We start from the raw sequence: 24,370 nt of genomic DNA, 5'->3' as shown, positions 1-24,370 counted from the left end.
CCCCGCCTTCCGCCCAATTGTAGCTGAGATAGGCTCCAGCGCCCCCCGCGACCCCAAAGGGAATAAGCGGTAGAAAAAAATAGAAAATGTATATATATATATATATATATATATATATATATATATATATTGTATTCTATTTTAGTTACTTTGAATTTACAACCCCCTGGCGCTGCTTTGTACTGTTTGTACTGTTTTTGTATTTACTTTGATTATTATTTTCAACTGTTTGTAAATGTTGAAATTTATACATAAAGGTTTATTAAAAAGAAAAGAAAAAAAAGCGACTATAACATAAATAAATAAAAAGTTTAATGTTAAAGATAAAAGTTAAAGTTAAAAACTAAAGTTAAAGAGAATAATTTCGCCACACATAGTGTGCGTGTGACAATCATTGGTACTTTAACTTTAATTTAACAAACTTGTGATGATCAAAAGTAGTATTTTTGGTATTCCTTCAGAAGATCTATCGCCTAAAAACAACTTCATATGTCTAACTAAAAAAATACTATTTAGGGGGTGACTTGTGTTAAGTTTGTTTCGGTATTTTGACGACACATTAGAAATATATACTGTGGGTTTTTCTTATTTATATATTCCGACAGCGGAACCGGAAGTTGCTAACCAAAGTCAAAACTACGATTTTTTTTTTTTAGAATTTGAGAAACGTCTGTTTCAGTATGTCTTTTCGTGTCTGTTGATTGGTTATTATTAGTATTTTGTGTTATATGAAAAAAAAAATGTTCATTTCGTAAGTGTTGCGTGGAGTCTGCGGTAGCACTGTCGGAACACACGGTGACGGTACTACAATAGTTGCGACTCACGAAGAAGAAGAAGCCGTCGGCTGTCTTCGCCATTTTTCGGGGCCTCTCGGTATTCTTCGACCATTTCCGGATGTGCAGTCGTTCGCTTCCCAAATGAGCCGAGGCTCGGCTGTCGTCGTCCTCCTCTCCGTGTTGTTGTTCTCGGTGACGCGACGGAGGTGTAGCCTGACGCGGTCTCTTACGTGTCGGTCTGAATAAAAGTGGAGCTCCGTAGACCCGGGAGTGACGAAGCGAGTCTGTGTTGGTAAGAGGATACGCTTCCGATCTTTGCTAGACAAGTTAGATGGCTACTCGCAACGGTTTATTTGCGGCTTTTATCCGCACAACGCCAACAAAGAAATCATGGCGGCGGCATTGCAGAGGCTCTCTAAAACGAGTCCGTGCTGCAATGCTCGCAACAAAAAACGGAGACCTAGATGAGACTGGGTTGCATTATTTTTTTCCCCTTTTTAATAGCATTGCCTTGTGAAGTCACAGAAGCAGTTCGGCGTCTACATTTTAAGCCATATGCACATTGTTGGAAATAAAAAAATGGAGGATATAAACTTCAAAGGGGCCACACTTACTGACATTTTCCCTCGCAAATGCCAAAAGCCCGCAACTTTCAGATGAAACGGCAAATTAAGCCATGCTATATTCATCAAATAATGTACTTTTTAATCGGAATATATCACAATTGATACACGAGTGAGAACGCAAGGGGAATTAATTTAAACCAAGTTTTAATTTTAACGCGTTGCTATTAGCCTGTTAGCATGCTAGTGTTAGCCACGGTGGCTAACGACATTCTGCATGTCTACACCAAGCGAGCAAGACTTAAACAAGAGGGTTTTTTTTGCAAATCCAGCTCAACGTGCATGGTTAATTATTTACACTTTTGTTGGAACATTTAACTACAAGCATGCGTGTTAAGGAAAGCCACGCCCAAAAAGTTGCTGAGATGAAGCATCTCCTCTTTGACATTGACTCACAAATGACTTACTATCATGCATATGCGTTCACTTGCTTTCATTGTGCAGAATTTAAATGACAATGGAAGCTTGTGCTGATACACAGCAAAGTGGTGAAACTGGTGTGAAGCAGGAGTCGGAGATTACCTTGGCCCAGGTAACGCACGGCCAGGATGGCTGAACATTTCCTATTGTAAAAGGACACACATAAGTGGGGGGTTGTACCGGTAATGTTTGCAGGCCACCATAGCAGCAGGTCAAGTGTCATCCAGCGGTCCCACAGTAGCCCTGGTCCAGCTGCCCAACGGCCAGACGGTTCAAGTGCACGGAGTGATCCAAGCAGCCCAACCCTCGGTCATCCAACCGCCTCAGGTCCAAGCCGTTCAGGTGTGCACCAAGACACGTGTGCCACGTTATGTTCCTGGAATACAAGTGCATTCAACTTGGGTTTGTTTTTGTCCTTGCAAAGATCTCGACAGTCGGTGAGAGCGAGGACTCCCAGGAGTCTGTCGACAGCGTCACAGATTGTCAGAAGAGGAGAGAGATCCTGTCCAGGCGACCATCATACAGGTCTGTTGTTAACAGTGTTGCCAATTCCTCAGCAAGGATAGTAGCTACTGGCTGTCCTAGAAGTCGCTCGACAAGGGATTTTTAACCTTTTTCACCGCGGTGCCCCGCGTACGATTATCTTTTTCACTAGTAGCACCAGTGCTATTAAATGGAAAAAATAGTAGCACAGAAAAAATGTATGAGCAATACTCTGCAAAAACTGAAATCTAAGTAAGATTAAATATCTCAAATAAGGGTGATATTTGCTTGTTTTCTGTTTGATAAAATACTTCTTCTCACTAAGCAGATTTTATGTTAGTGTTTCACTTGTTTTAAGGGTTTTGGTCCTAAATGATCTCAGTAAGATATATTTTTTTAATTTTTTATTATTATTATTCTTCGGTCAATGGTCAACAAAATAAACAAACAGTTGTACATTCATAGATTGAAAATGAAAATGTTGCAGACCGAAAGGGTTTAGGCTGAAGTTGAACACTTATAGCGCCTAACCCTATAAACAATGTCAAGTATAAGATGAACTTCCGAAAATTATGAAATGTCTTTTGTACAACATATTATAAATACACCGTCCATCCATCCATCCATCCATCTTCTTCCGCTTATCCGAGGTTGGGTCGCGGGGGCAGCAGCCTAAGCAGGGAAGCCCAGACTTCCCTCTCCCCAGCCACTTCGTCCAGCTCCTCCCGGGGGATCCCGAGGCGTTCCCAGGCCAGCCGGGAGACATAGTCTTCCCAACGTGTCCTGGGTCTTCCTCGTGGCCTCCTACCGGTCGGACATGCCCTAAACACCTCCTTAGGGAGGCGCTCGGGTGGCATCCTGACCAGATGCCCGAACCACCTCATCTGGCTCCTCTCGATGCGGAGGAGCAGCGGCTTTACTTTGAGCTCCCCCCGGATGACAGAGCTTCTCACCCTATCTCTAAGGGAGAGCCCCGCCACCCGGCGGAGGAAACTCATTTCGGCCGCTTGTACCCGTGATCTTGTCCTTTCGGTCATAACCCAAAGCTCATGACCATAGGTGAGGATGGGAACGTAGATCGACCGGTAAATTGAGAGCTTTGCCTTCCGGCTCAGCTCCTTCTTCACCACAACGGATCGATACAGCGTCCGCATTACTGAAGACGCCGCACCGATCCGCCTGTCGATCTCACGATCCACTCTTCCCTCACTCGTGAACAAGACTCCGAGGTACTTGAACTCCTCCACTTGGGGCAAGATCTCCTCCCCAACCCGGAGATGGCACTCCACCCTTTTCCGGGCGAGAACCATGGACTCGGACTTGGAGGTGCTGATTCTCATCCCAGTCGCTTCACACTCAGCTGCGAACCGATCCAGTGAGAGCTGAAGATCCTGGCCAGATGAAGCCATCAGGACCAAATCATCTGCAAAAAGTAGAGACCTAATCCTGCAGCCACCAAACCGGATCCCCTCAACGCCTTGACTGCGCCTAGAAATTCTGTCCATAAAAGTTATGAACAGAATCGGTGACAAAGGGCAGCCTTGGCGGAGTCCAACCCTCACCGGAAACGTGTCCGACTTACTGCCGGCAATGCGAACCAAGCTCTGACACTGATCATACAGGGAGCGGACCGCCACAATCAGACAGTCCGAAACCCCATACTCTCTGAGCACTCCCCACAGGACTTCCCGAGGGACACGGTCGAATGCCTTCTCCAAGTCCACAAAGCACATGTAGACTGGTTGGGCAAACTCCCATGCACCCTCAAGGACCCTGCCGAGAGTATAGAGCTGGTCCACAGTTCCACGACCAGGACGAAAACCACACTGTTCCTCCTGAATCCGAGGTTCGACTATCCGGCGTAGCCTCCTCTCCAGTACACCTGAATAGACCTTACCGGGAAGGCTGAGGAGTGTGATCCCACGATAGTTAGAACACACCCTCCGGTTCCCCTTTTTAAAGAGAGGAACCACCACCCCGGTCTGCCAATCCAGAGGTACTGCCCCCGATGTCCACGCGATGCTGCAGAGTCTTGTCAACCAAGACAGCCCTACAGCATCCAGAGCCTTAAGGAACTCCGGGCGGATCTCATCCACCCCCGGGGCCTTGCCACCGAGGAGCTTTTTAACTACCTCAGCAACCTCAGCCCCAGAAATAGGAGAGCCCACCACAGATTCCTCAGGCACTGCTTCCTCATAGGAAGACGTGTTGGTGGGATTGAGGAGGTCTTCGAAGTATTCCCTCCACCGATCCACAACTTCCGCAGTCGAGGTCAGCAGAACACCATCCGCACCATACACGGTGTTGGTAGTGCACTGCTTCCCCTTCCTGAGGCGGTGGATGGTGGTCCAGAATCGCTTCGAAGCCGTCCGGAAGTCGTTTTCCATGGCTTCCCCGAACTCCTCCCATGTCCGAGTTTTTGCCTCCGCGACCGCTGAAGCCGCACACCGCTTGGCCTGTCGGTACCTGTCCGCTGCCTCAGGAGTCCCATGAGCCAAAAGAACCCGATAGGACTCCTTCTTCAGCTTGACGGCATCCCTCATATAAATACACATTATACACAATATGAACACTGTTCAATTATATACACAGTAAAGGCATGTGAAATATCCTTATACGCGTGTTAAACCTCTGTACCAATTTATATACTATATACAAACAATTATACTTCCATTATTATTTATATCCCACATTTAGTATTTTAATTAACATTTATATTACAGCTTGTTGCTGAGATTTTATGACCTATATTGAGTAAAACATGCTTGAAACTAGAATATCAACTGTTGCAAAGCTGTGTCATCAACACTCACAAGTATAAAACTACTTTTTTAAAGTAGTAATTTCTTATTTCAAGCAAGAAAAAAATAAATCATGACTTTGACACAATTGTGTCTCATAATTAAAACGGATGACCGCCAAATGGACTTTGCTGTTTTATTTTCAATGAAACAATAGAAAATACGCACTTATATTGTAGTACAGTTGGCACAGTACAGTAAACGGACAGTTAATATACAAACATTTCACATGTGACATTTCTAACTATTTTGAACAGAAATAGTTCATGCACATTCAGATGAATTCTTCAAAATTACAATTACCCGGTACTTCCGTACCTATAAAAATTTATCATTTCAACATTGGCGGTAACTTATTAAAAACTGAGAAGGGCTGAACAAAAATGGCACCGAAAAGGAAATCATATGCTGCAGGTTACAAGCTGGAAGTAGTAAAATATGCAGCATAAAACGGCAATCGAGCAGCAGAAAGAAAGTTTGGATTAAGCGAGAAACTTGTAAGGGACTGGCGAAAAGCGGAGGCTACTCTTACTGAAATGAAGAAAACTAGTTGTTTAGAAGCGACACAGAGGAAGAAGATTTCATCGGATTTAGTGATAAGGAGTAACAGATTGTTTGGTAAACGTATAGCATGTTCTATTTGTTATAATTATTTGAATGACTCTTACCATAATATGTTACGTTAACATACCATGCACGTTCTCAGTTGGTTATTTATGCGTCATATAACGTACACTTATTCAGCCTGTTGTTCACTATTCTTTATGTATTTTAAATTGCCTTTCAAATGTCTAATCTTGGTGTTGGATTTTATCAAATAAATTCCCCCAAAAATGCGACTTATACTTTAGTGCCACTTATGTATGTTTTTTTCCTTCTTTATTATGCATTTTCGGCTGGTGCGATTTATACTCCGGAGCGACTTATAATCCGAAAAATACGGTACTTGACAACATTTGGAAAAATGTATGCGACTCTGGATAAAACAATTCCCAACACATTCATTTGAGTTATTTACCATGTAAGCCCAAATCAAAACTGCTCTCGACATGGAAGATGTGGAATACACATGATTGTCGCAGACATGTGATGACTTTTGCTACAGTATCGCCTGTCTAAATGCCAAATTTAATTTTCATTGGTGTTTTAGAACAAGACAGTAGCTGACATTTTGTCCATTAATTCTACTGTTTATATTTTGACATTGAATAATCGAATCATTTTGAAATATAAACAACATGACTGCAAGATATTTGTTATTCCATGCTAAAAATCACAAATGCCTATTCAGATAAAGGATGCTAGCTATTTGAATAAACATTGTACTCTTTATGATTTTTGCATTTGGAGCAGTTAGAAGTGGAGAGGGAGTCGAAGAGACAGAAATTTGCAACATAAATCAAGGCAGAATCTACTAAAGCAGAAACAAAAAGGAAAATGCAAGATTTGCCAGGAAGGCTCATGTCAGAGCCATCAAAGCAAAAATGCCAAAGTATTGTGTGAATGAACCAAAGTAATATGTAAATAATGTAAATAACTAGATGAACCGTCTGTGGCTGTGAAGTGAACACTAGTAAGGTTGTCAATACTGTATAGAATAGGCTAAACCATGTGGTTCCTGTGGATGTGAACACAAGTTGTGATTATTGTAGTGACTAAATAACATAGTGACTGAAACAGATATAGTGATACATTTGAATGAATGGGGTATGTATTTATGTAAACTCTGTTAAAGGGGAACATTATCAACAGACCTATGTAAGCGTCAATAAATACCTTGATGTTGCAGAAAAAAGACCATATATTTTTTTAACCGATTTCCGAACTCTAAATGGGTGAATTTTGGCGAATTAAACGCCTTTCTATTATTCGCTCTCGGATCGATGACGTCACAACGTGACGTCACATCGGGAAGCAATCCTCCATTTTCTCAAACACATTACAAACACCAAGTCAAATCAGCTCTGTTATTTTCCGTTTTTTCGACTGTTTTCCGTACGTTGGAGACATCATGCCTCGTCGGTGTGTTGTCGGAGGGTGTAACAACACGAACAGGGACGGATTCAAGTTGCACCAGTGGCCCAAAGATGCAAAAGTGGCAAGAAATTGGACGTTTGTTCCGCACACTTTACTGACGAAAGCTATGTTACGACAGAGATGGCAAGAATTTGTGGATATCCTGCGACACTCAAAGCAGATGCATTTCAATCAATCAATCAATGTTTATTTATATAGCCCTAAATCACAAATGTCTCAAAGGGCTGCACAAGCCACAACGACATCCTCGGTACAAAGCCCACATAAGGGCAAGGAAAAACTCACCCCAGTGGGACGTCGATGTGAATGACTATGAGAAACCTTGGAGAGGACCGCATATGTGGAAGACCGAAAGCAATGGATGTCGAGTGGGTCTGACATAATATTGTGAGAGTCCAGTCCATAGAGGATCCAACATAATAGTAAGAGTCCAGTCCATAGTGGGGCCAGCAGGACACCATCCCGAGGGTAGACGGGTCAGCAGCGCAGAGATGTTCCCAGCCGATGCACAGGCGAGCGGTCCACCCCGGGTCCCGACTCTGGACAGCCAGCACTTCATCCATGGCCACCGGACCTGTGCCTCCCCCCCCTCCACAAGGAAAAGGGGAGCAGAGGTGAAAAGAAAAGAAACGGCAGATCAACTGGTCCAACAGGGGGGCTATTTAAAGGCTAGAGTATACAAATGAGTTTTAAGATGGGACTTAAATGCTTCTACTGAGGTAGCATCTCTAATTGTTACCGGGAGGGCATTCCATAGTACTGGAGCCCGAATAGAAAACGCTCTATAGCCCGCAGACTTTTTTTGGGCTCTGGGAATCACTAATAAGCCGGAGTTCTTTGAACGCAGATTTCTTGCCGGGACATATGGTACAATGCAATCGACAAGATAGGACGGAGCTAGACCGTGTAGTATTTTATACGTAAGTAGTAAAACCTTAAAGTCACATCTTAAGTGCACAGGAAGCCAGTGCAGGTGAGCCAGTATAGGCGTAATATGATCAAACTTTCTTGTTCTTGTCAAAAGTCTAGCAACCGCATTTTGTACCAATTGTAGTCTTTTAATGCTAGACATAGGGAGACCCGAAAATAATACGTTACAGTAGTCGAGACGAGACGTAACGAACGCATGAATAATGATCTCAGCGTCGCTAGTGGATAAAATAGAACGAATTTTAGCGATATTACGAAGATGAAAGAAGGCCGTTTTAGTAACACTCTTAATGTGTGACTCAAAGGAGAGAGTTGGGTCGAAAATAATACCCAGATTCTTTACTGATTCGCCTTGTGTAATTGTTTGGTTGTCAAATGTTAAGGTGGTATTATTAAATAAATGTCGGTGTTTAGCAGGACCGATAATCAGCATTTCCGTTTTCCAACGATAAAGTCAAAGAAATCTGCCGCCAGACCCCCAGGAAAAGAGTGCGGATGAGGGTATGTCTACAGAATATATTAATTGATGAAAACTGGGCTGTCTGCACTCTCAAAGTGCAAGTTGTTGCCAAATGTATTTCATATGCTGTAAACCTAGTTCATAGTTGTTAGTTTCCTTTAATGCCAAACAAACACATACCAATTGTTGGTTAGAAGGCGATCGCCGAATTCGTCCTCGCTTTCTCCCGTGTCGCTGGCTGTCGTGTCGTTTTCGTCGGTTCCGCTTGCATACGGTTCAAACCGATATGGCTCAATAGCTTCAGTTTCTTCTTCAATTTCGTTTTCGCTACCTGCCTCCACACTACAACCATCCGTTTCAATACATGCGTAATCTGTTGAATCGCTTAAACCGCTGAAATCCGAGTCTGAATCCGAGCTAATGTCGCTATAAACTTGCTGTTCTATCCGCCATGTTTGTTTGTATTGGCATCACTGTGTGACGTCACAGGAAAATGGACGGGTGTATATAACGATGGTTAAAATCAGGCACTTTGAAGCTTTTTTTAGGGATATTGCGTGATGGGTAAAATTTTGAAAAAAACTTCTGAAACCCTTCTGAAATTGTGATAATGTTCCCCTTTAATAATTTTTCAGTTCTTTAAACACCAAAACATCTTTAAATGGTGCTTTTTTTTCATATTTTTGCATGTTCAATCAGCTTATTTTCAGTCTTAAAATCACAAGCCTTTCTCTAGAACACCCTCGTACTGAAATAAATATCAAAATACAGTTTTTAAAGACTAAATGAAAATGTACTTAAAAGTCAAATAAAACTGTACTGTTAAGTAAAAAAAATACTCCACTTGTACTTGAAAAGAAATCAAAACAGGCTATGCATAAATGTAGTTCTTGCCATTGTTGTGTGTTGATTGGCTGGGAGGCTGGGAAACGGCAGACTTAAGCGGAGAATGTGGAGAACATTCAGTTCCCACGTGTGTTGAGTGATACAAATGACAGTTCTGTTTGTGTATTGTCATACTTGCCAACCCTCCCGAATTTTCCGGGAGACTCCCGAAATTCAGCGCCTCTCCCGAAAACCTCCCGGGACAAATATTCTCCGGAAAATCTCCCGATTTTCAGCCGGAGATGGAGGCCACGCCCCCTCCAGCTCCATGCGGACCTGAATGGGGACAGCATTTTGTCATGTCTGCTTTCCCACGATATAAACAGCGTGCCTGCCCAATCACGTTATTCCATACGAGGCTTCCGGCATACCGCCGATGAGCATGGTGCAGATGGAGAAGATCTTCTCAGCGTCTGTGTTGGCGCACACGTTGCCAAAGCCGACGCTGGTCAGGCTGCTGAGGGTGAAGTAGAGGGCGGCGACCGCGTTGTTGACACAGGGCATCTCCAGGCGTTTGCCCAGCTCATGGAGCCATCCTTGGGGAAGAGACAACAGGGTGACAAGAACTAAATCATCCAGACTACAGATAAATTATATTATTATGTTTATCTTACCTAAAAATAAATATATTTATTAATTAAAAAAAAAAAAAAAACTAAATACATTTTTACTATATTTTGTTAAAAACATCAAAATTAATTGTATTTTTATTTGTATTTTTTCTGACTCCTTATTACATCCAGCCATAGAATTATACATTAAAATAAACATAATTGAAATAATTAATTTTAAATGATCATAATAATTCATTTAAAATGACCATATTTAATTATTAAAATAATTGCTTGTTTATCAACAACTTTAGCATTTTATTTATTACATTTTGAAGCTCTCAGAAGCCAAGTTATGTTCCTTAAGATTTATTTATGCAAGTTTGAAGTATCAATTATCTAAACACAATTTTGTTTGCATATTTTCAGGATGTATATATATATATATATATATATATATATATATATATATATATATGAAATACTTGACTTCGTGAATTCAAGCTGTAAATATACTCCTCCCCTCGTAACCACGCCCCCTGCCCCACCCCCGACCACACCCCCCACCTCCCGAAATCGTAGGTCTCATGGTTGGCAAGTATGGTATTGTTTACTTTGGCGTCGACTACAACCTACAGTAGTCACATTGTAACGACTGCCATTAAAAATTGATAAACCTTTTGATAACGGCTCGAGTCACATCATTACAATATTTAAGTGATTCTTTGGCCTACCACTAGAAGGAGCCCGTGTACCACAAACGGTACACATACTAGAATTTGAAAATCACCTTGCCAGAGTATCAAATTTGATCAAAAGAAAAGAGGGTTGTTTTATTCACAAACGAACCGGATCTATTGACTTGCTCATTAACATGAACAGTCATTTTATTTTAGCATGACACGACAGTGAAGAAAATTTTCGTTTCTTTATTTTACACATACCTGCCAACTACTCCGGTTTTCCCGTAATTAGTACGGTTTTCATCAACCTATTCCGGGTTACGGTTGCAGTGATAAAAAATACGGTTTTTCATTAATTACATTTTTTTTTTTTTTTAAGTTTTATTCACGAAATCGCGTAAAAACAATGACAATCGACACTGCTTCCCGTAACTTCCTATCGAGCCATTCCGAATGCCATGCGCGAGGCTATTTATAAAGGGTTTATACTTTTTATACTTTCAATTAACAAATTGAAGTCTTGTGAAAGGTTGACAGGATAACTGGCATTAACTGTCAAAATAATTTCAAACTATTGAAGTTAGCTTACAGAATAAACATGTCAATCAACCCATATGATTTTTGCTGTAATATTTTTGTTTTGAAAAGTCACTGTGACTGATAGAAAAGTGATGGTTTTAGCAACATTTTAACCTGTCTGAATGCAATCAATCATTTTGCGTCGGGGGGCCTGAACCCCCCACCAGGACTTTGTCCTGGACCTACCGGGGCCTGCGGCCCCTGGACCCTGGCTACTAGGTTTTTCTGATTTCAAAAGTTGGCAGGTATGTTTACATCATGCACTGTAAACCAAGGTGGAAACAATGGCAGCTGTCACTACTCAATGAAGACATTCACTGCAGAGTGAGATATGCTTTCATGTCTCTAAAAAAACACCCGGAAAAAGTAATTAGATTTGTTGCTAGTCGCTTTTGAGGAAAAAAAGTTGCTGAGAGGAGTTCGAAAGTCAGCAGATTTGGTGAGAAAGTCGCCGAGTTGGCAACACTGGTTGTTTAATGATTTACACATGCGTATGTCTTGCATGCATGAAACACTTGACAATAAAGAATGTTTGAAATCTTTGAATCCTTTTAAGACTTTGGAAGTGCAGTAGTACTTCAGTTTTTGTTTTTCGTTGGCGCTACTTTTCAAATGATTCAGTTATCGCCAAATATATTTGCTTTGGTTGTCGTTTACGGTCTCGGTTATACAGCTAAACATTAAACAAACTAGTCCGTTTTGCCAAATCGAGTGCCCGAACAAAGAATACCACATTTTGGTTTTTTTCTTTTTTTATATATAATTGAGTAAAACTGCAAAATGAGACACCAGAGTACAAAGAAAGTTGCATGTGCCAGCACTTTGATAAAGAAGGTGAGGAACATTATTAACCCATCTGGGGACATAGAATTTAAAAAGTGCTTAAAGGGGCTGTTTGCGACTGGTTCACAGTTACATTGTTTGAAAACTAAGAAATAATATATTTGGACTAGCTTCTAACTTGTGTTACCGTTAGTGGTTTAACAGATCATGTATGTATTTTCAAATGTCTATATTTTTCACAAATACTAATTATACTGTATACAAACGTCGGCCTGAGAAATTTGGTGTTTAGCCAGCTTGTCACTCCCCTGTCTCGTCAACACGTTGACGCAGTCCAAGAGAAGGAACCATTTGTTGTGTTATGATAAAATAAAGTAACAATGATACCTTTCATTGGCTATCCAAATTGTTGTCATTAGCTAACAACTAACACGTTTCTTGTAGTGTGCGTCATTATGTCATAAAGGGCGCCAGTGGGTGGGATATAAGGCTTAAAATACATTGGAAAGTGAGCGTAGTCCGGTGGAGCTGTGTAGAGGTTGCAAACAGCCCTTTCAGGTTTTTGAAGAGTGTAGAACATTTTAGATTATTTATTGTTTTTGCTCAATTTTCTTAATAAACTTCAGTTCTGAACAAAAATATCAAACATGTTCCGGTAACGTTTTTAACATTTAACAAGGCCTTTTGATCAGATAATTCAAATGAATGAAATTACTCATGTTGTGCAAATGTGTACTAATTGAAAACTGAAATCATTAAATAAATTAAAGTATCTTTGTTTTTGACTGGAGTCAATTGAGAGATTTGAGCAAAAAAAGTTCAAAATGTTTTTTTGCACTTTGAAAAATAAAGGGCTTTTATGTCCTTATTAGCTATGGGGTACTGTGAAATAACTGCCAGTGTATCGTACACCTGCAAAAAATTGGACATTAAAATTAAAAAAATTGACATAAAAAGAAATATGTGTACTGGAATAGAGATGTAACAATTATGATAACATTTCTGATGTTTAGTATTGCTGTTTTAAATATCCTAAAATGGTGATTGATTACAACACTTTGAAAACTCAAGGTGATACAGCCACATTTCCAATAGAAGCAGCTAGTTTAGATGTGATTATAAATAGGTCTAGGTTTATTTATTTTATAGCACAATTTAAAACAGCCACCACTGCCACAAAGTGTTGTACAAAATAAAAACAAAGCCAAAAGATTTACAAAACAATAATAGTAATAATAATGATAATACAAATCACAATAAGTACAGAACATTCTATATATAAAACACAAACACTAAACAAACCAGACAATATGGCAAAATCTAAATAAGCACGACACAAAAACAACTAAAAGGCACTAAAAGCAAAATGTGCATGAGGAATATTCATAAACATTGTAAAACATAGAGAAAAAAACAAGACAGATTAACGTTTAAAAACAAAACTTATTTAAAAGATTTCAGTGTGTGTGTATGCTGTAAGTACTTTTTGAATACATTCAATACTCTAGTGCTGATAATGAACCGTGGTAATTTTAGTCACAATAACAGTGATATACATTTCTTATACCGTTATATCCCAACAAATGGCCATCATAGCTAAAATGTACGGAAAGGACAAAAAGTCAGCCTTATGTCCCTTGAGGGTTAGATTCAAGAACTCATATTAAGACTTAGACTTCCTTTTTATTGTCATTCAAATTTGAACTTTACAGCACATATAAGAATGACATTTCGTTACATAAGCTCATGGTAGTGCAGGATAAAAAAGCAATAAGGTACATATATAAATATATATACATATAAATAATATATAAATATATATCTAAAATAAAAAAATATATATAAGTAAATAAATAGATTACTGTACAGATAAATATATTTCACTTTTTCACATGCGTCCACGTTTATGGATGTATGTTATATTGTCTTTTTTTATTCCAGCGAGTTAATCCATTTTGGGAGGAGTTGAGGGGATAATTTAATTATGATGCGTTCAAGAGTCTTACGGCCTGAGGGAAGAAGCTGTTACAGAACCTGGAGGTTCTGCTTCGGAGGCTGCAAAACCTCTTTCTAGAGTCTAGCAGTGAAAACAGTCCTTGGTGGGGGTGGGAGAAGTCTTTGCAGATTTTCTGAGCCCTGGTCAGGCAGCGGCTTTTTGCGACTTTAAAGTATTAAAATGGCATCCGCGTGGCTCTCCTCGTCCCTCTCTGCTCATTGCCATTTAACAAAGGTAAAAGTGACATTAAATGTTCTTTTTATATGGATTCTGCATTGTTTTCTGCATGTAAAATATAATTATTCTCTATGAAAGGTTGTCATACAATTTGGTCTTCGTCAGACCTTTTGGAAGGGATTATCAATGAAAACCGAGATACATCACTTTTTCAAAATTGATCGTTTATCTGTAGCTAATTTTTGTGCGCTTTTTTAATTGCAGGAAAATCCTAAACGACTTATCATCTGACGCTCCAGCCGTTCCGTGTATTGAGGAAGAAAAATCCGAAGACGACACAGCCCCGGCCATCACCACAGTTACCATGCCTACGCCAATCTACCAGACCAGCACCGGCCAGTACAGTACGAATGGCGCCCGCTGTCGTTATTGCAATGTGGATTTTGAGAGAATGTAAAGCATACTTCCCATCATAATCTCCCTTCTGCAGTCGCCATCACCCAAGGAGGTGCGATTCAGTTGGCCAATAACGGCACAGATGGCATTCAGGGCCTGCAAACGCTCACCATGGCCAACGCTGGCGGGGCGCAACCTGGCGCCACCATTCTGCAGTACGCCCAGACCAGTGATGGCCAGCAGATCTTGTTACCTAGCAACCAGGTGGTTGTACAAGGTAAGGGGAGCACGTATGTTGGAAGTTAGCACCGTTGTTTGGGATTTTTTCTTCTCAATTAAAATGTTTACCCCCTCCATTCAGCGGCCTCTGGAGATGTCCAGGCCTATCAGATCCGCACAACGCCGACCAGCGCCATCACCTCAGGGGTTGTCATGGCGACCTCGCCTGCATTGGGCACCGGGACGGGCACCGAGGAAGTCACGCGTAAAAGGGAAGTGCGCCTCATGAAAAACAGGTAATGATATTCCCTTCAAACATCACAATACAGTACTAGCTCTTAAATTAAAACACTTGTACCTCTAATCAACATTTATTGAAATGCATTGAAATCTATATAATTGGTGCTTGCCATTTTAACATGCAACATGCCTTAAAAATTAAAATAAAAATTTGATTAGAAATATTGCATGAAAAGAAATACGACATAATTTACATCAGGGTTTCCCCTAGATTGCCAATGACATTGTATAATTTGCTAAAATAATATGATTTCCTTTAAAAAAGCGAAATATATTTTTGCATACATTTAAATGCATTAAACAATGTAACTTTACCATGAATTGATTAACGTGAACCCCGACTTAAAAACAAGTTGAAAAACTTATTCGGGTGTTACCATTTAGTAGTCAATTGTACGGAATATGTACTGTACTGTGCAATCTGCTAATACAAGTTTCAATCAGTCAATCAAAATCAAGGTTTTCCAAAATAAGAGAACAACTTCAACTCCAGCTATGGAAAAAAATGCCAACATGGCACTGCCATATTTATTATTGAAGTCACAAAGTGCATTATTTTTTTTAACATGCCTCAAAACAGCAGCTTGGAATTTGGGACATGCTCTCCCTGAGATAATCCTGATACCCATTACAACTATGGGAAATACTATACTTTGACTTTCACAAAGTGCATTATTTAAAAAAAAAATTAAACATGCCTCAAAACAACAGCTACAAAAACAAATGAAGGCACACAGCTTCAGTCCAGAGTATACTAGAGCATACTTGCCAACCTTGAGACCTCCGAATTCGGGAGATGGGGGGGGGGGGTTGAGGTGGTAGCGGGGTGTGTATATTGAAGCGTTAGTGCTGCAAGGGGTTCTGGGTATTTGTTCTGTTGTGTTACGGTGCGGATGTTCTCCCAAAATGTGTTTGTCATTCTTGTTTGGTGTGGGTTCACAGTGTGGCGCATATTTGTAACAGTGTTAAAGTTGTTTATACGGCCACCCTCAGTGTGACCTGTATGGCTGTTGATCAAATATGCCTTGCATTCACTTATGTGTGTGTAAAAGCCGCATATATTATGTGACTGGGCCGGCACGCTGTTTGTATGGAGGAAAAGCGGACGTGACGACAGGTTGTAGAGGACGCTAAAGGCAGTGCCTTTAAAGCACGCCCCCAATATTGTTGTCCGGGTGGAAATCGGGAGAATGGTTGCCCCTGGAGATTTTCGGGAGGGGCACTGAAATTCGGGAGTCTCCCGGGAAAATCAGGAGGGTTGGCAAGTATGCCCTACGTCCGTGTTTGACCGGATATGTACCGCTCCGTACAGCAGCGTTTTAAAAAGTCATTAATTTTACTTTTTGAAACCGATACCGACACTTTCCGATATTACATTTTAAAGCATTTATCGGCCGATATTATCGGACATCTCTAAGTGCAAACACACTGTCCGTGCCTGAAAGGTGATTGGCGGAAAATGAGGAAGTGTTGTTGTTTGGACTCTGGAGAAGCGTGGACTCACGACACGAAAGGTAAAACCTTGGAATCGTGCTGTTGTGTGTTATCATAAGATTGGTAATAAAAGTAAAAAATAGCTTTGGATTTTGTGTGATTTATTTTTGGGGCTACTACTTTATTTCGTTTTTCAATTTTTAAAAAAGCCCTTATTTTCAAGGTGTGTGCAAAAATGCGGTGGCGGCACGCCACATTCAGTTACATCAAAGGGAAACCCCGCATTTACTAAAGAGGAATTCCATTCGTAATTCTATTACTTCTTTGGTAAAGTAACTATAATTAATTAAATGTAATAATCATGTACAGCAGTGATTCGGGATCTATCTAGTGCCTATGTGTCAAAGTCAAGGCCTGCGTGCCAGATCCGGCCCGCGGATGAATTATCTATGGATGATATTTGATTAGTATTGGAACCGGCCCGCAGGCCACGGCTACCTGCTGCTGTTTTGCACGCACCAATTCTCCATCAGTGTAGTACTAGGAATTTTAATTTTTTTTTAACCCTTTTGAAAACAGATGATAAATATATGCATTATCCTGTTATACTGTATTTCACATTCTATATTGTGTTTTGGAAAAAGTTTGTCATAAATGTTACTAAATTCATTAACAAAAATTAAACAAAATAAAACCAATTGTTATGCATATTTACATTTATTCAGTTATAAACATTCATTCACTTTCTTCATTCCTTCATGGATCTAAACTTTACCGCTGCCCGGATTGTTTTCTATATTTTTATTGTACTATTTTCAGAATGTCTTTGTTCTATCATTGGCCAAAGTAAGACAAAGGAAACAATCTGAAGTTGTCTTTAATTTTTAGTTTTAATGCCATGATTTCAATAGTCCGGCCCGCGTGTGCACAGATTTTCCTCCACGCGGCCCCTGAGCTAAAAATTAGTTTGACACCCCTGATCTAGTGGTACACACAATGTCAGTCAATCACATTATCAGCTGCTTTTCCATGTTTTCATGGATAAATGTCCGTTTAGATATTATTTTAATTTCCTTAGATGGTATTCATTATGGTGGAGAATAGCATTGATACACTCGCTTTGCCAAGTCATGTTTTGATGATTTCTTTTTTGATTCAATGAAGACAAACAGTATAAAAAGGAAGGATGGATATGATCTAGGGCTGGGCGATATATCGAATATACTCGATATATCGCGGGTTTGTCTGTGCGATATAGAAAATGACTATATCGTGATATTCGAGTATACGTTCCCACGCAGTTGCTTTTAGCTGCGGGCATTACACTACAGGCTTTTTTCACTCTTTCTTGTCTCTCCTTCTCACAGAGACTTAAAACAAGCGCACCTTCTTACATACGTCACATACTGTCACGGCATACGCCCTCGCTGAGCAGAGAGGTAGGAGCATAGGTACCATTAGCAGTGGTGGTAACGGAGCGGTGTGAGTGACAATACGAGAGAAAGAAGGTGCAAATCTGGTAACAAATGAAGGAAGAATGAATTTCCAAGAAAAACAGCACGGGGTCCATCGTCTAGCGGTGGTTTGGCTTCAAGCGGGAAGATGTCGAACAAGTATGCGGCAAAAGCGTTGCTACAAAAAGTAGCACCTACTGCTAATTTGTAGCATCATTTGAAAAGTCACCCGCTAGAGAATGAAGAGTGCTTGAAACTCCGCATGTCAACATCTCCGTTCGGTGCCATACCCACAAAATGCTGAAGCAACCATTTCCAGATCAACGTCATATGAAAAAATTAGTCAACAACAACAGGAGATAACGTCCGCAGGAACCTACCACATAGCGAAGGACATAAACCATTTGATTTCATATTATGCAGCTCATTTTTATTTGACAGTTATTGAAATATCTTGTGTGACATCATGCACAAAAGTGGACTTTAATTTAGTGTTGTTTTGATATGTCATCTTAGTGACATCATGCACAAAAGTGCACTAATAGCTTGTTTTAAAATGTCTCTGACAATCTTGCACTTTCTGTTTTGAAATGACATGAATGTTTGTGCCACTGCTTAATAACTGTTTAATAAATACACTTTTGGTCAATTGACTTAATTGTGGTTTCCCTCTCTGCATGAAAGTTTAAAATGAGCATATATTAATGCAGTAGGAAGAAGAATGTTTTAATGTAGACACATAGAATCATACTGCTGTGATTATATGCATCAGGTGTTAATTCAAGGCTAAAGCAAAATATCGAGATATATATCGTGTATTGTGACATGGCTTAAAAATATCGAGATATTAATAAAAGGCCATATCGCCCAGCCCTAATATGATCTGTTCTTTCTTCTTAGCACTGTCCTTGAAACTCACTTTCTTCTTTCCCATGGTTGGAAAAGAAACGTATGACGCTCTCCAACTATAAGCTAATGCTTTGACATCACTTTGATATTTGCTATACCAACTAATTGTGGGGATGCTTGTAACTCAAAATTTTGCTTGCATCTTAAAGCATAACAATTACCGTATTTTTCGGACTATAAGTCGCAGTTTTTTTCATAGTGCGACTTCTACTCAGGAGCGACTTATGTGTGAAATTATTAACACATTACCGTAAAATATCAAATAATATTATTTAGCTCATTCACGTAAGAGACTAGACGTATAAGATTTCATGGGATTTAGCGATTAGGAGTGACAGATTGTTTGGTAAACGTAAAGCATGTTCTATATGATATAGTTATTTGAATGACTCTTACATTATATGTTACGTTAACATACCAGGCACGTTCTCAGTTGGTTATTTATGCCTCATATGATTGGCAACACTAAATTGGCCCTGGTGTGTGAATGTGAGTGTGAATGTTGTCTGTCTATCTGTGTTGGCCCTGCGATGAGGTGGCGACTTGTCCAGGGTGTACACCGCCTTCCGCCCGATTGTAGCTGAGATAGGCTCCAGCGACCCCGGAGGGAATAAGCGGTAGAAAATGGATGGATGGATGGATAACGTACACTTATTCAGCCTGTTGTTCACTATTCTTTATTTGTTTTAAATTGCCTTTCAAATGTCTATTCTTGGTGTTGGCTTTTATCAAATAAATTTCCCCCAAAAATGCGACTTATACCGTATTTTCCGCACCCTAAGGCGCCCTGGGTTAAAAGCCGCGCCTTCAATGAACGGCATATTTCAAAACTTTGTCCACCTATAAGCCGCCCGGTGTTGTAAGCCGCATCTAACTGCGCTAAAGGAATGTCAAAAAAACAGTCAGATAGGTCAGTCAAACTTTAATAATATATTAAAAACCAGCGTTCTAACAACTCTGTTCACTCCCAAAATGTACGCAAATGTGCAATCACAAACATACGTATATCAACATGGACAGAGCTGCGTGAAAAAAGCCACCCGGCCTCTTCGCGTAAACTTAAACTTACCTTAACCACTCGCTCATCTTTTCTTCAACCATCCCTTCGAGTTAGCTTTTATGATGACGCCGGCTGGAAAGTTCTCTTTTGGCAAGGTCTTCCTTTTGAATATCACCATGGGTGGAAGTTTCTGGCCATTAGCATGGCAAGCTAGAACCACAGTGAAGGATGACTTCTCATTCCCTGTGGTGCGAATATTCACCGTACATGCTCCCGTTCCACAGTGCGGTTCACAGGAATATCAGTTGCTGTGAAATACGGTAGTAATCCGTGTGCGGATGGAGAGATTGCGTCTTTTCATGAACCGGATCCTTGTCGCTTTGTAGGAGCCATTTTGTGGTCTTTACAGATGTAAACACACAAAGGAAATGAAACGTACGGTGATATCCGCGCGCTTTTTCTTCTTCTACGCGGGCGGGTGGTTGCTTACAGTAGAAGAAGAAGCGCTTCCTGTTCTATGGGGGTGGGTGCTTACCTTGGCGGTTGCTTGCGTAGAAGAAGAAGCGCTTCCTGTTCTACCGGGAAAAAAGATGGCGGCTGTTTACCGAAGTTGCGAGATCGAAACTTTATGAAAATGAATCTTAATATTTATCCATATATAAAGCGCACCGGGTTAAAAGCCGCACTGTCAGCTTTTGAGTAAATTTGTGGTTTTTAGGTGCGGCTAATAGTGCGGAAAATACGGTACTCCAGTGTGACTTATATGTTTTTTCCTTCTTTATTATCTATTTCCGGCAGGTGCGACTTATACTCCGGTGCGACTTATACTCCGAAAAATACGGTATATCGTGTATCGTGACATGGCCTAAAAATATCGAGATATTAATAAAAGGCCATATCGCCCAGCCCTAATATGATCTGTTCTTTCTTCTTAGCACTGTCCTTGAAACTCACTTTCTTCTTTCCCATGGTTGGAAAAGAAACGTATGACGCTCTCCAACTATAAGCTAATTCTTTGACATCACTTTGATATTTGCTATACCAACTAATTGTGGGGATGCTTGTAACTCAAAATTTTGCTTGCAACTTAAAGCATAACAATTACCATATTTTTCTGAGTACAAGTCGCTCTGGTGTATAAGTCGCACCGGCCGAAAATGCATATTAAAGAAGGAAAAAAACGTATATAAGCCGCTCTGGAGTAGGGATGTCCCGATCCGATATTTGGATCGGATCGGCCGCCGATATTTGCAAAAAAATGCGTATCGGCAAGGCATGGGAAAATGCCGATCCAGATCCAGTTTAAAAAAAACTCCGGTCCGTGTTTTCCAACGCACCGATTTAAATAATACATTCCACTTTTCTGCTGCCCCCTAATTTCCGTTCCGCATTTTCCAGCACACCTTCAACACATCCACAGGTCTGTGGATTCTCACGCAGTTGCTTTCAGCTGCTGGCATTACACGACAGGCTCTTCTCACTCTTTCCTGTGTCTCCCTCTCACAGACAGCAAGGGCACCTTCTTACACACGTCACATACTGTCACGTCATACGTCACATACTGTCACGTCATACGTCACATACGTATACGCCCTCCCCGAGCAGAGAGGTAGCGGCATGGCTAACGTTAGCTGTGATGCTAGCGCAGCCGCTAAGGTGCGCGCCTGCTCAAGCGTCCTCTGCGCACGGCAAATCTATGCCACGCACAAAATCAAATAAAAAAATAAGCGCATAACAATTTTCGACACACGGACACGACAGAGAAAACAGTTTTCGTCATCATTGTTCAAATATTGTAACGTCTGTCGAGACGCCTATCTCCGTTCGGTGCCACACGTCCACACCATCAAAATGCAGAGGCAAACATTTCCAGATCAACAGCGTATGAAAAAAATACTGATTTTTTTTTAGTTGTGATTTCCCTCTCTGCATGAAAGTTTAAAAGTAGCCTATATTAATGCAGTATGAAGAAGAATGTTTTAATGTAGACACATAGAATCATCATACTGCTGTGATTATATGCATCAAGTGTTCATTCAAGGCTAAGGCAAAATATCGAGATATATATCGTGTATCGCAATATGGCCTTAAAATATCGCAATATTAAAAAAAGGCCATATCGCCCAGCCCTAGTTCAATGATGCCATTTCTGTTTGTCATGTATAATTTTGTCTATTTTGTGTTTATCCTTGAATAAACAGGTCAGTTTCTTGTTACCAACCATTGTGTATTATTCAAACTCCCCTAATTCAGCTGGCTAGTTGTTATCAAGAGTACTAAAACCCTTTTCAACATGATTCTGACAACTAAGTAGGCTAAATAACTTTAAACTTTAATACATGCTCGGATAGGCCAGTATCGGTATCGGTCAGTATCGGTATCGGATCGGAAGTGCAAAAACAATGTCGGTATCTGATCGGAAGTGCAAAAACCTGGATCGGGACAGCCCTACACTGGAGTATAAGTCGCATTTTTTGGGGAAATGTATTTGATAAAACCCAACACCAAGAATAGAGATTTGAAAGGCAATTTAAAATAAATAAAGAATAGTGAACAACAGGCTGAATAAGTGTACGTTATATGAGGCATAAATAACCAACGGGTATGTCAACGTAACATATTATGGTAAGAGTCATTCAAATAACTATAACATATAGAACATGCTATACGTTTACCAAACAATCTGTCACTCCTAATCGCTAAATCCCATGAAATCTTATACGTCTAGTCTCTTACGTGAATGAGCTAAATAATATTAATTGATATTTTACGGTAATGTGTTAATAATTTCACACATAAGTCGCTCCGGAGTTTAAGTCGCACCCCCGGCCAATCTATGAAAAAAACTGCGACTTATAGTCCGAAAAATACGGTAGTATTATCTCAAAACATTGTCATATTGAGGTACCGCTGTAATCCCCAACTTCTAAAAACCTAATGAACATTGTTTTCCCCCCGCAGAGAGGCTGCCCGTGAGTGTCGCAGGAAGAAGAAGGAGTATGTGAAGTGTTTGGAGAACCGAGTGGCTGTGCTGGAGAACCAGAACAAAACCCTCATTGAGGAACTTAAAGCCCTAAAAGACTTGTACTGCCACAAATCTGAGTAAAGCACTCGTCGCCCAACAGCCCCCATGTACAGAGACTCCGCAAAGAGCCATGCACATGGATGCTGGTCTCCCTTTTTCTACTTGTTTTGCTTTCTGTTTTTAAAAAAAACTGAAAGTAATCATGTGACCCATTAGGAAAAAAAAACCAACCTCCCGCTCTTAAGTTAGCATTCTGTTCCCGTGGCAACTTTAGGGATTTGTCCTCTAAGGAGCACGTATCAACACACATGATCCATGTGGTGGCGTGGCCAAAGGGAAGCATCCTGTCACCGATTCTGGTTTGAACTTGGAGCTGTGGATGAAGATGTCACGGAGCTAACGAGTAAACGGTTACCACCCAACCAAAACCCCCGCCGTCGAGGCGCACGGCACACTTGGAGATTTCACGTCATCCAAACTTGGCTTTAACACGAGCTGCGTCACAGGGTGTCGACAATGCATTCTGGAACTTTTTATCTTTAAACTGTGTTTGTGTTCCTCAAATGCCATTTCACCTGTTCACTATCTTTTGCAACAACAAAATTATTAACCTTTTAAATTTGGGTTGCCATGTTTAACGCAACAGAAAAACACGAGCTATCTTTTTTAACTGGCGCGGCGTCTCCAACCTTATTACTGCAGGGCCATTATTTTTTGTTTTGTTTTTCTAGTTATCACCAATTTAAAAAAAAAATAAAAAATTCAGAAAAACCGGAACTGCACACACATTCGCAATAAACAAGGTCCTGTCTTGGCCCTAGGAGTGAAGAGATGGGAAATAACATGAGGAAAATGAACAGCCACAAAGTGGTTAGCGTGTGTGAGATCCAAGTATATTGTGAGGAATAAAAACTTTTTGTATGGTGGCTTTTAATCCAATCCGTCACTGCTGATGCCATTATTTTTACAAATAAAAACCAAAAATAATGAGCCCTGCTTACAACTTGTTATGCAATAGAAGAAATACACGCTGACAGACCGCCTGTTGTGACGTATTTCAACTTTTAAGACTTTTTCGCAAAGTTTGTAACGTTCTAATAAGATGAGGTGATTGTGCACTTTTCCTTGCTGAAACAATCCAGATACATTTCACGTTATTTACGAGCTAAGTCTCAGGCAGCAGCTGATTATTACATGTTTTTGGGAATGCTTCTGCTTTTTCACAATTGTGGCATTTTTGCAAAAAGGATTGTAAAAGTGCAGCCAAAGCAAGGAGACTTGATGGGATGCCATATTGTATTTTTAGGTATTGTGTAAAGTCATTATTTTTATGTTATGTGGGCTTTTTATTCATTTCCAGTGAGAAAATGTATGTCAGCGCCAAGCTATATGATGCATTGTTACAGCTGTTACATTTTACCAGCTGGTAATAAATGTGTTTCTGCTAAT

At 40.4% G+C, this 24,370-nt stretch overlaps 2 protein-coding genes across 3 annotated transcripts; one reads left to right on the top strand and one right to left on the bottom strand.

The window, feature by feature from the left end:
- The first annotated feature begins 921 nt into the window (after positions 1 to 921).
- Positions 922 to 24,301, top strand: LOC133622500 (cyclic AMP-responsive element-binding protein 1-like). The gene is made up of 8 exons (XM_061985309.2): positions 922 to 1,068; positions 1,844 to 1,931; positions 2,015 to 2,161; positions 2,244 to 2,344; positions 14,449 to 14,588; positions 14,675 to 14,857; positions 14,942 to 15,095; positions 22,858 to 24,301. The coding sequence occupies exons 2-8, from the start codon at positions 1,851 to 1,853 to the stop codon at positions 23,000 to 23,002; spliced, it is 951 nt and encodes a 316-aa protein (XP_061841293.1). The 5' UTR covers positions 922 to 1,068; positions 1,844 to 1,850; the 3' UTR covers positions 23,003 to 24,301.
- Positions 2,136 to 19,127, bottom strand: LOC133622503 (voltage-gated delayed rectifier potassium channel KCNH4-like). 2 transcript variants are annotated; one of them, XR_009817784.1, is made up of 4 exons: positions 18,368 to 19,127; positions 9,787 to 9,951; positions 9,551 to 9,691; positions 2,136 to 2,195 (listed from the first exon to the last, which is right to left on the bottom strand). XR_009817784.1 is itself a non-coding variant. In XM_061985313.2 (3 exons), the coding sequence occupies exons 1-3, from the start codon at positions 18,399 to 18,401 to the stop codon at positions 9,648 to 9,650; spliced, it is 243 nt and encodes an 80-aa protein (XP_061841297.1). In that variant the 5' UTR covers positions 18,402 to 19,127; the 3' UTR covers positions 8,462 to 9,647. The 2 variants fall into 2 exon arrangements, 1 of the variants encoding a protein (XP_061841297.1); XM_061985313.2 differs by lacking the exon at positions 2,136 to 2,195 and having other exon boundaries at positions 8,462 to 9,691.
- Positions 24,302 to 24,370: the final 69 nt, after the last annotated feature.

Source organism: Nerophis lumbriciformis, linkage group LG23 (assembly GCF_033978685.3).
Source record: "Nerophis lumbriciformis linkage group LG23, RoL_Nlum_v2.1, whole genome shotgun sequence".
Classification (NCBI taxonomy): domain Eukaryota; kingdom Metazoa; phylum Chordata; class Actinopteri; order Syngnathiformes; family Syngnathidae; genus Nerophis; species Nerophis lumbriciformis.
This window is presented reverse-complemented; position numbering and strand designations above follow the sequence as displayed.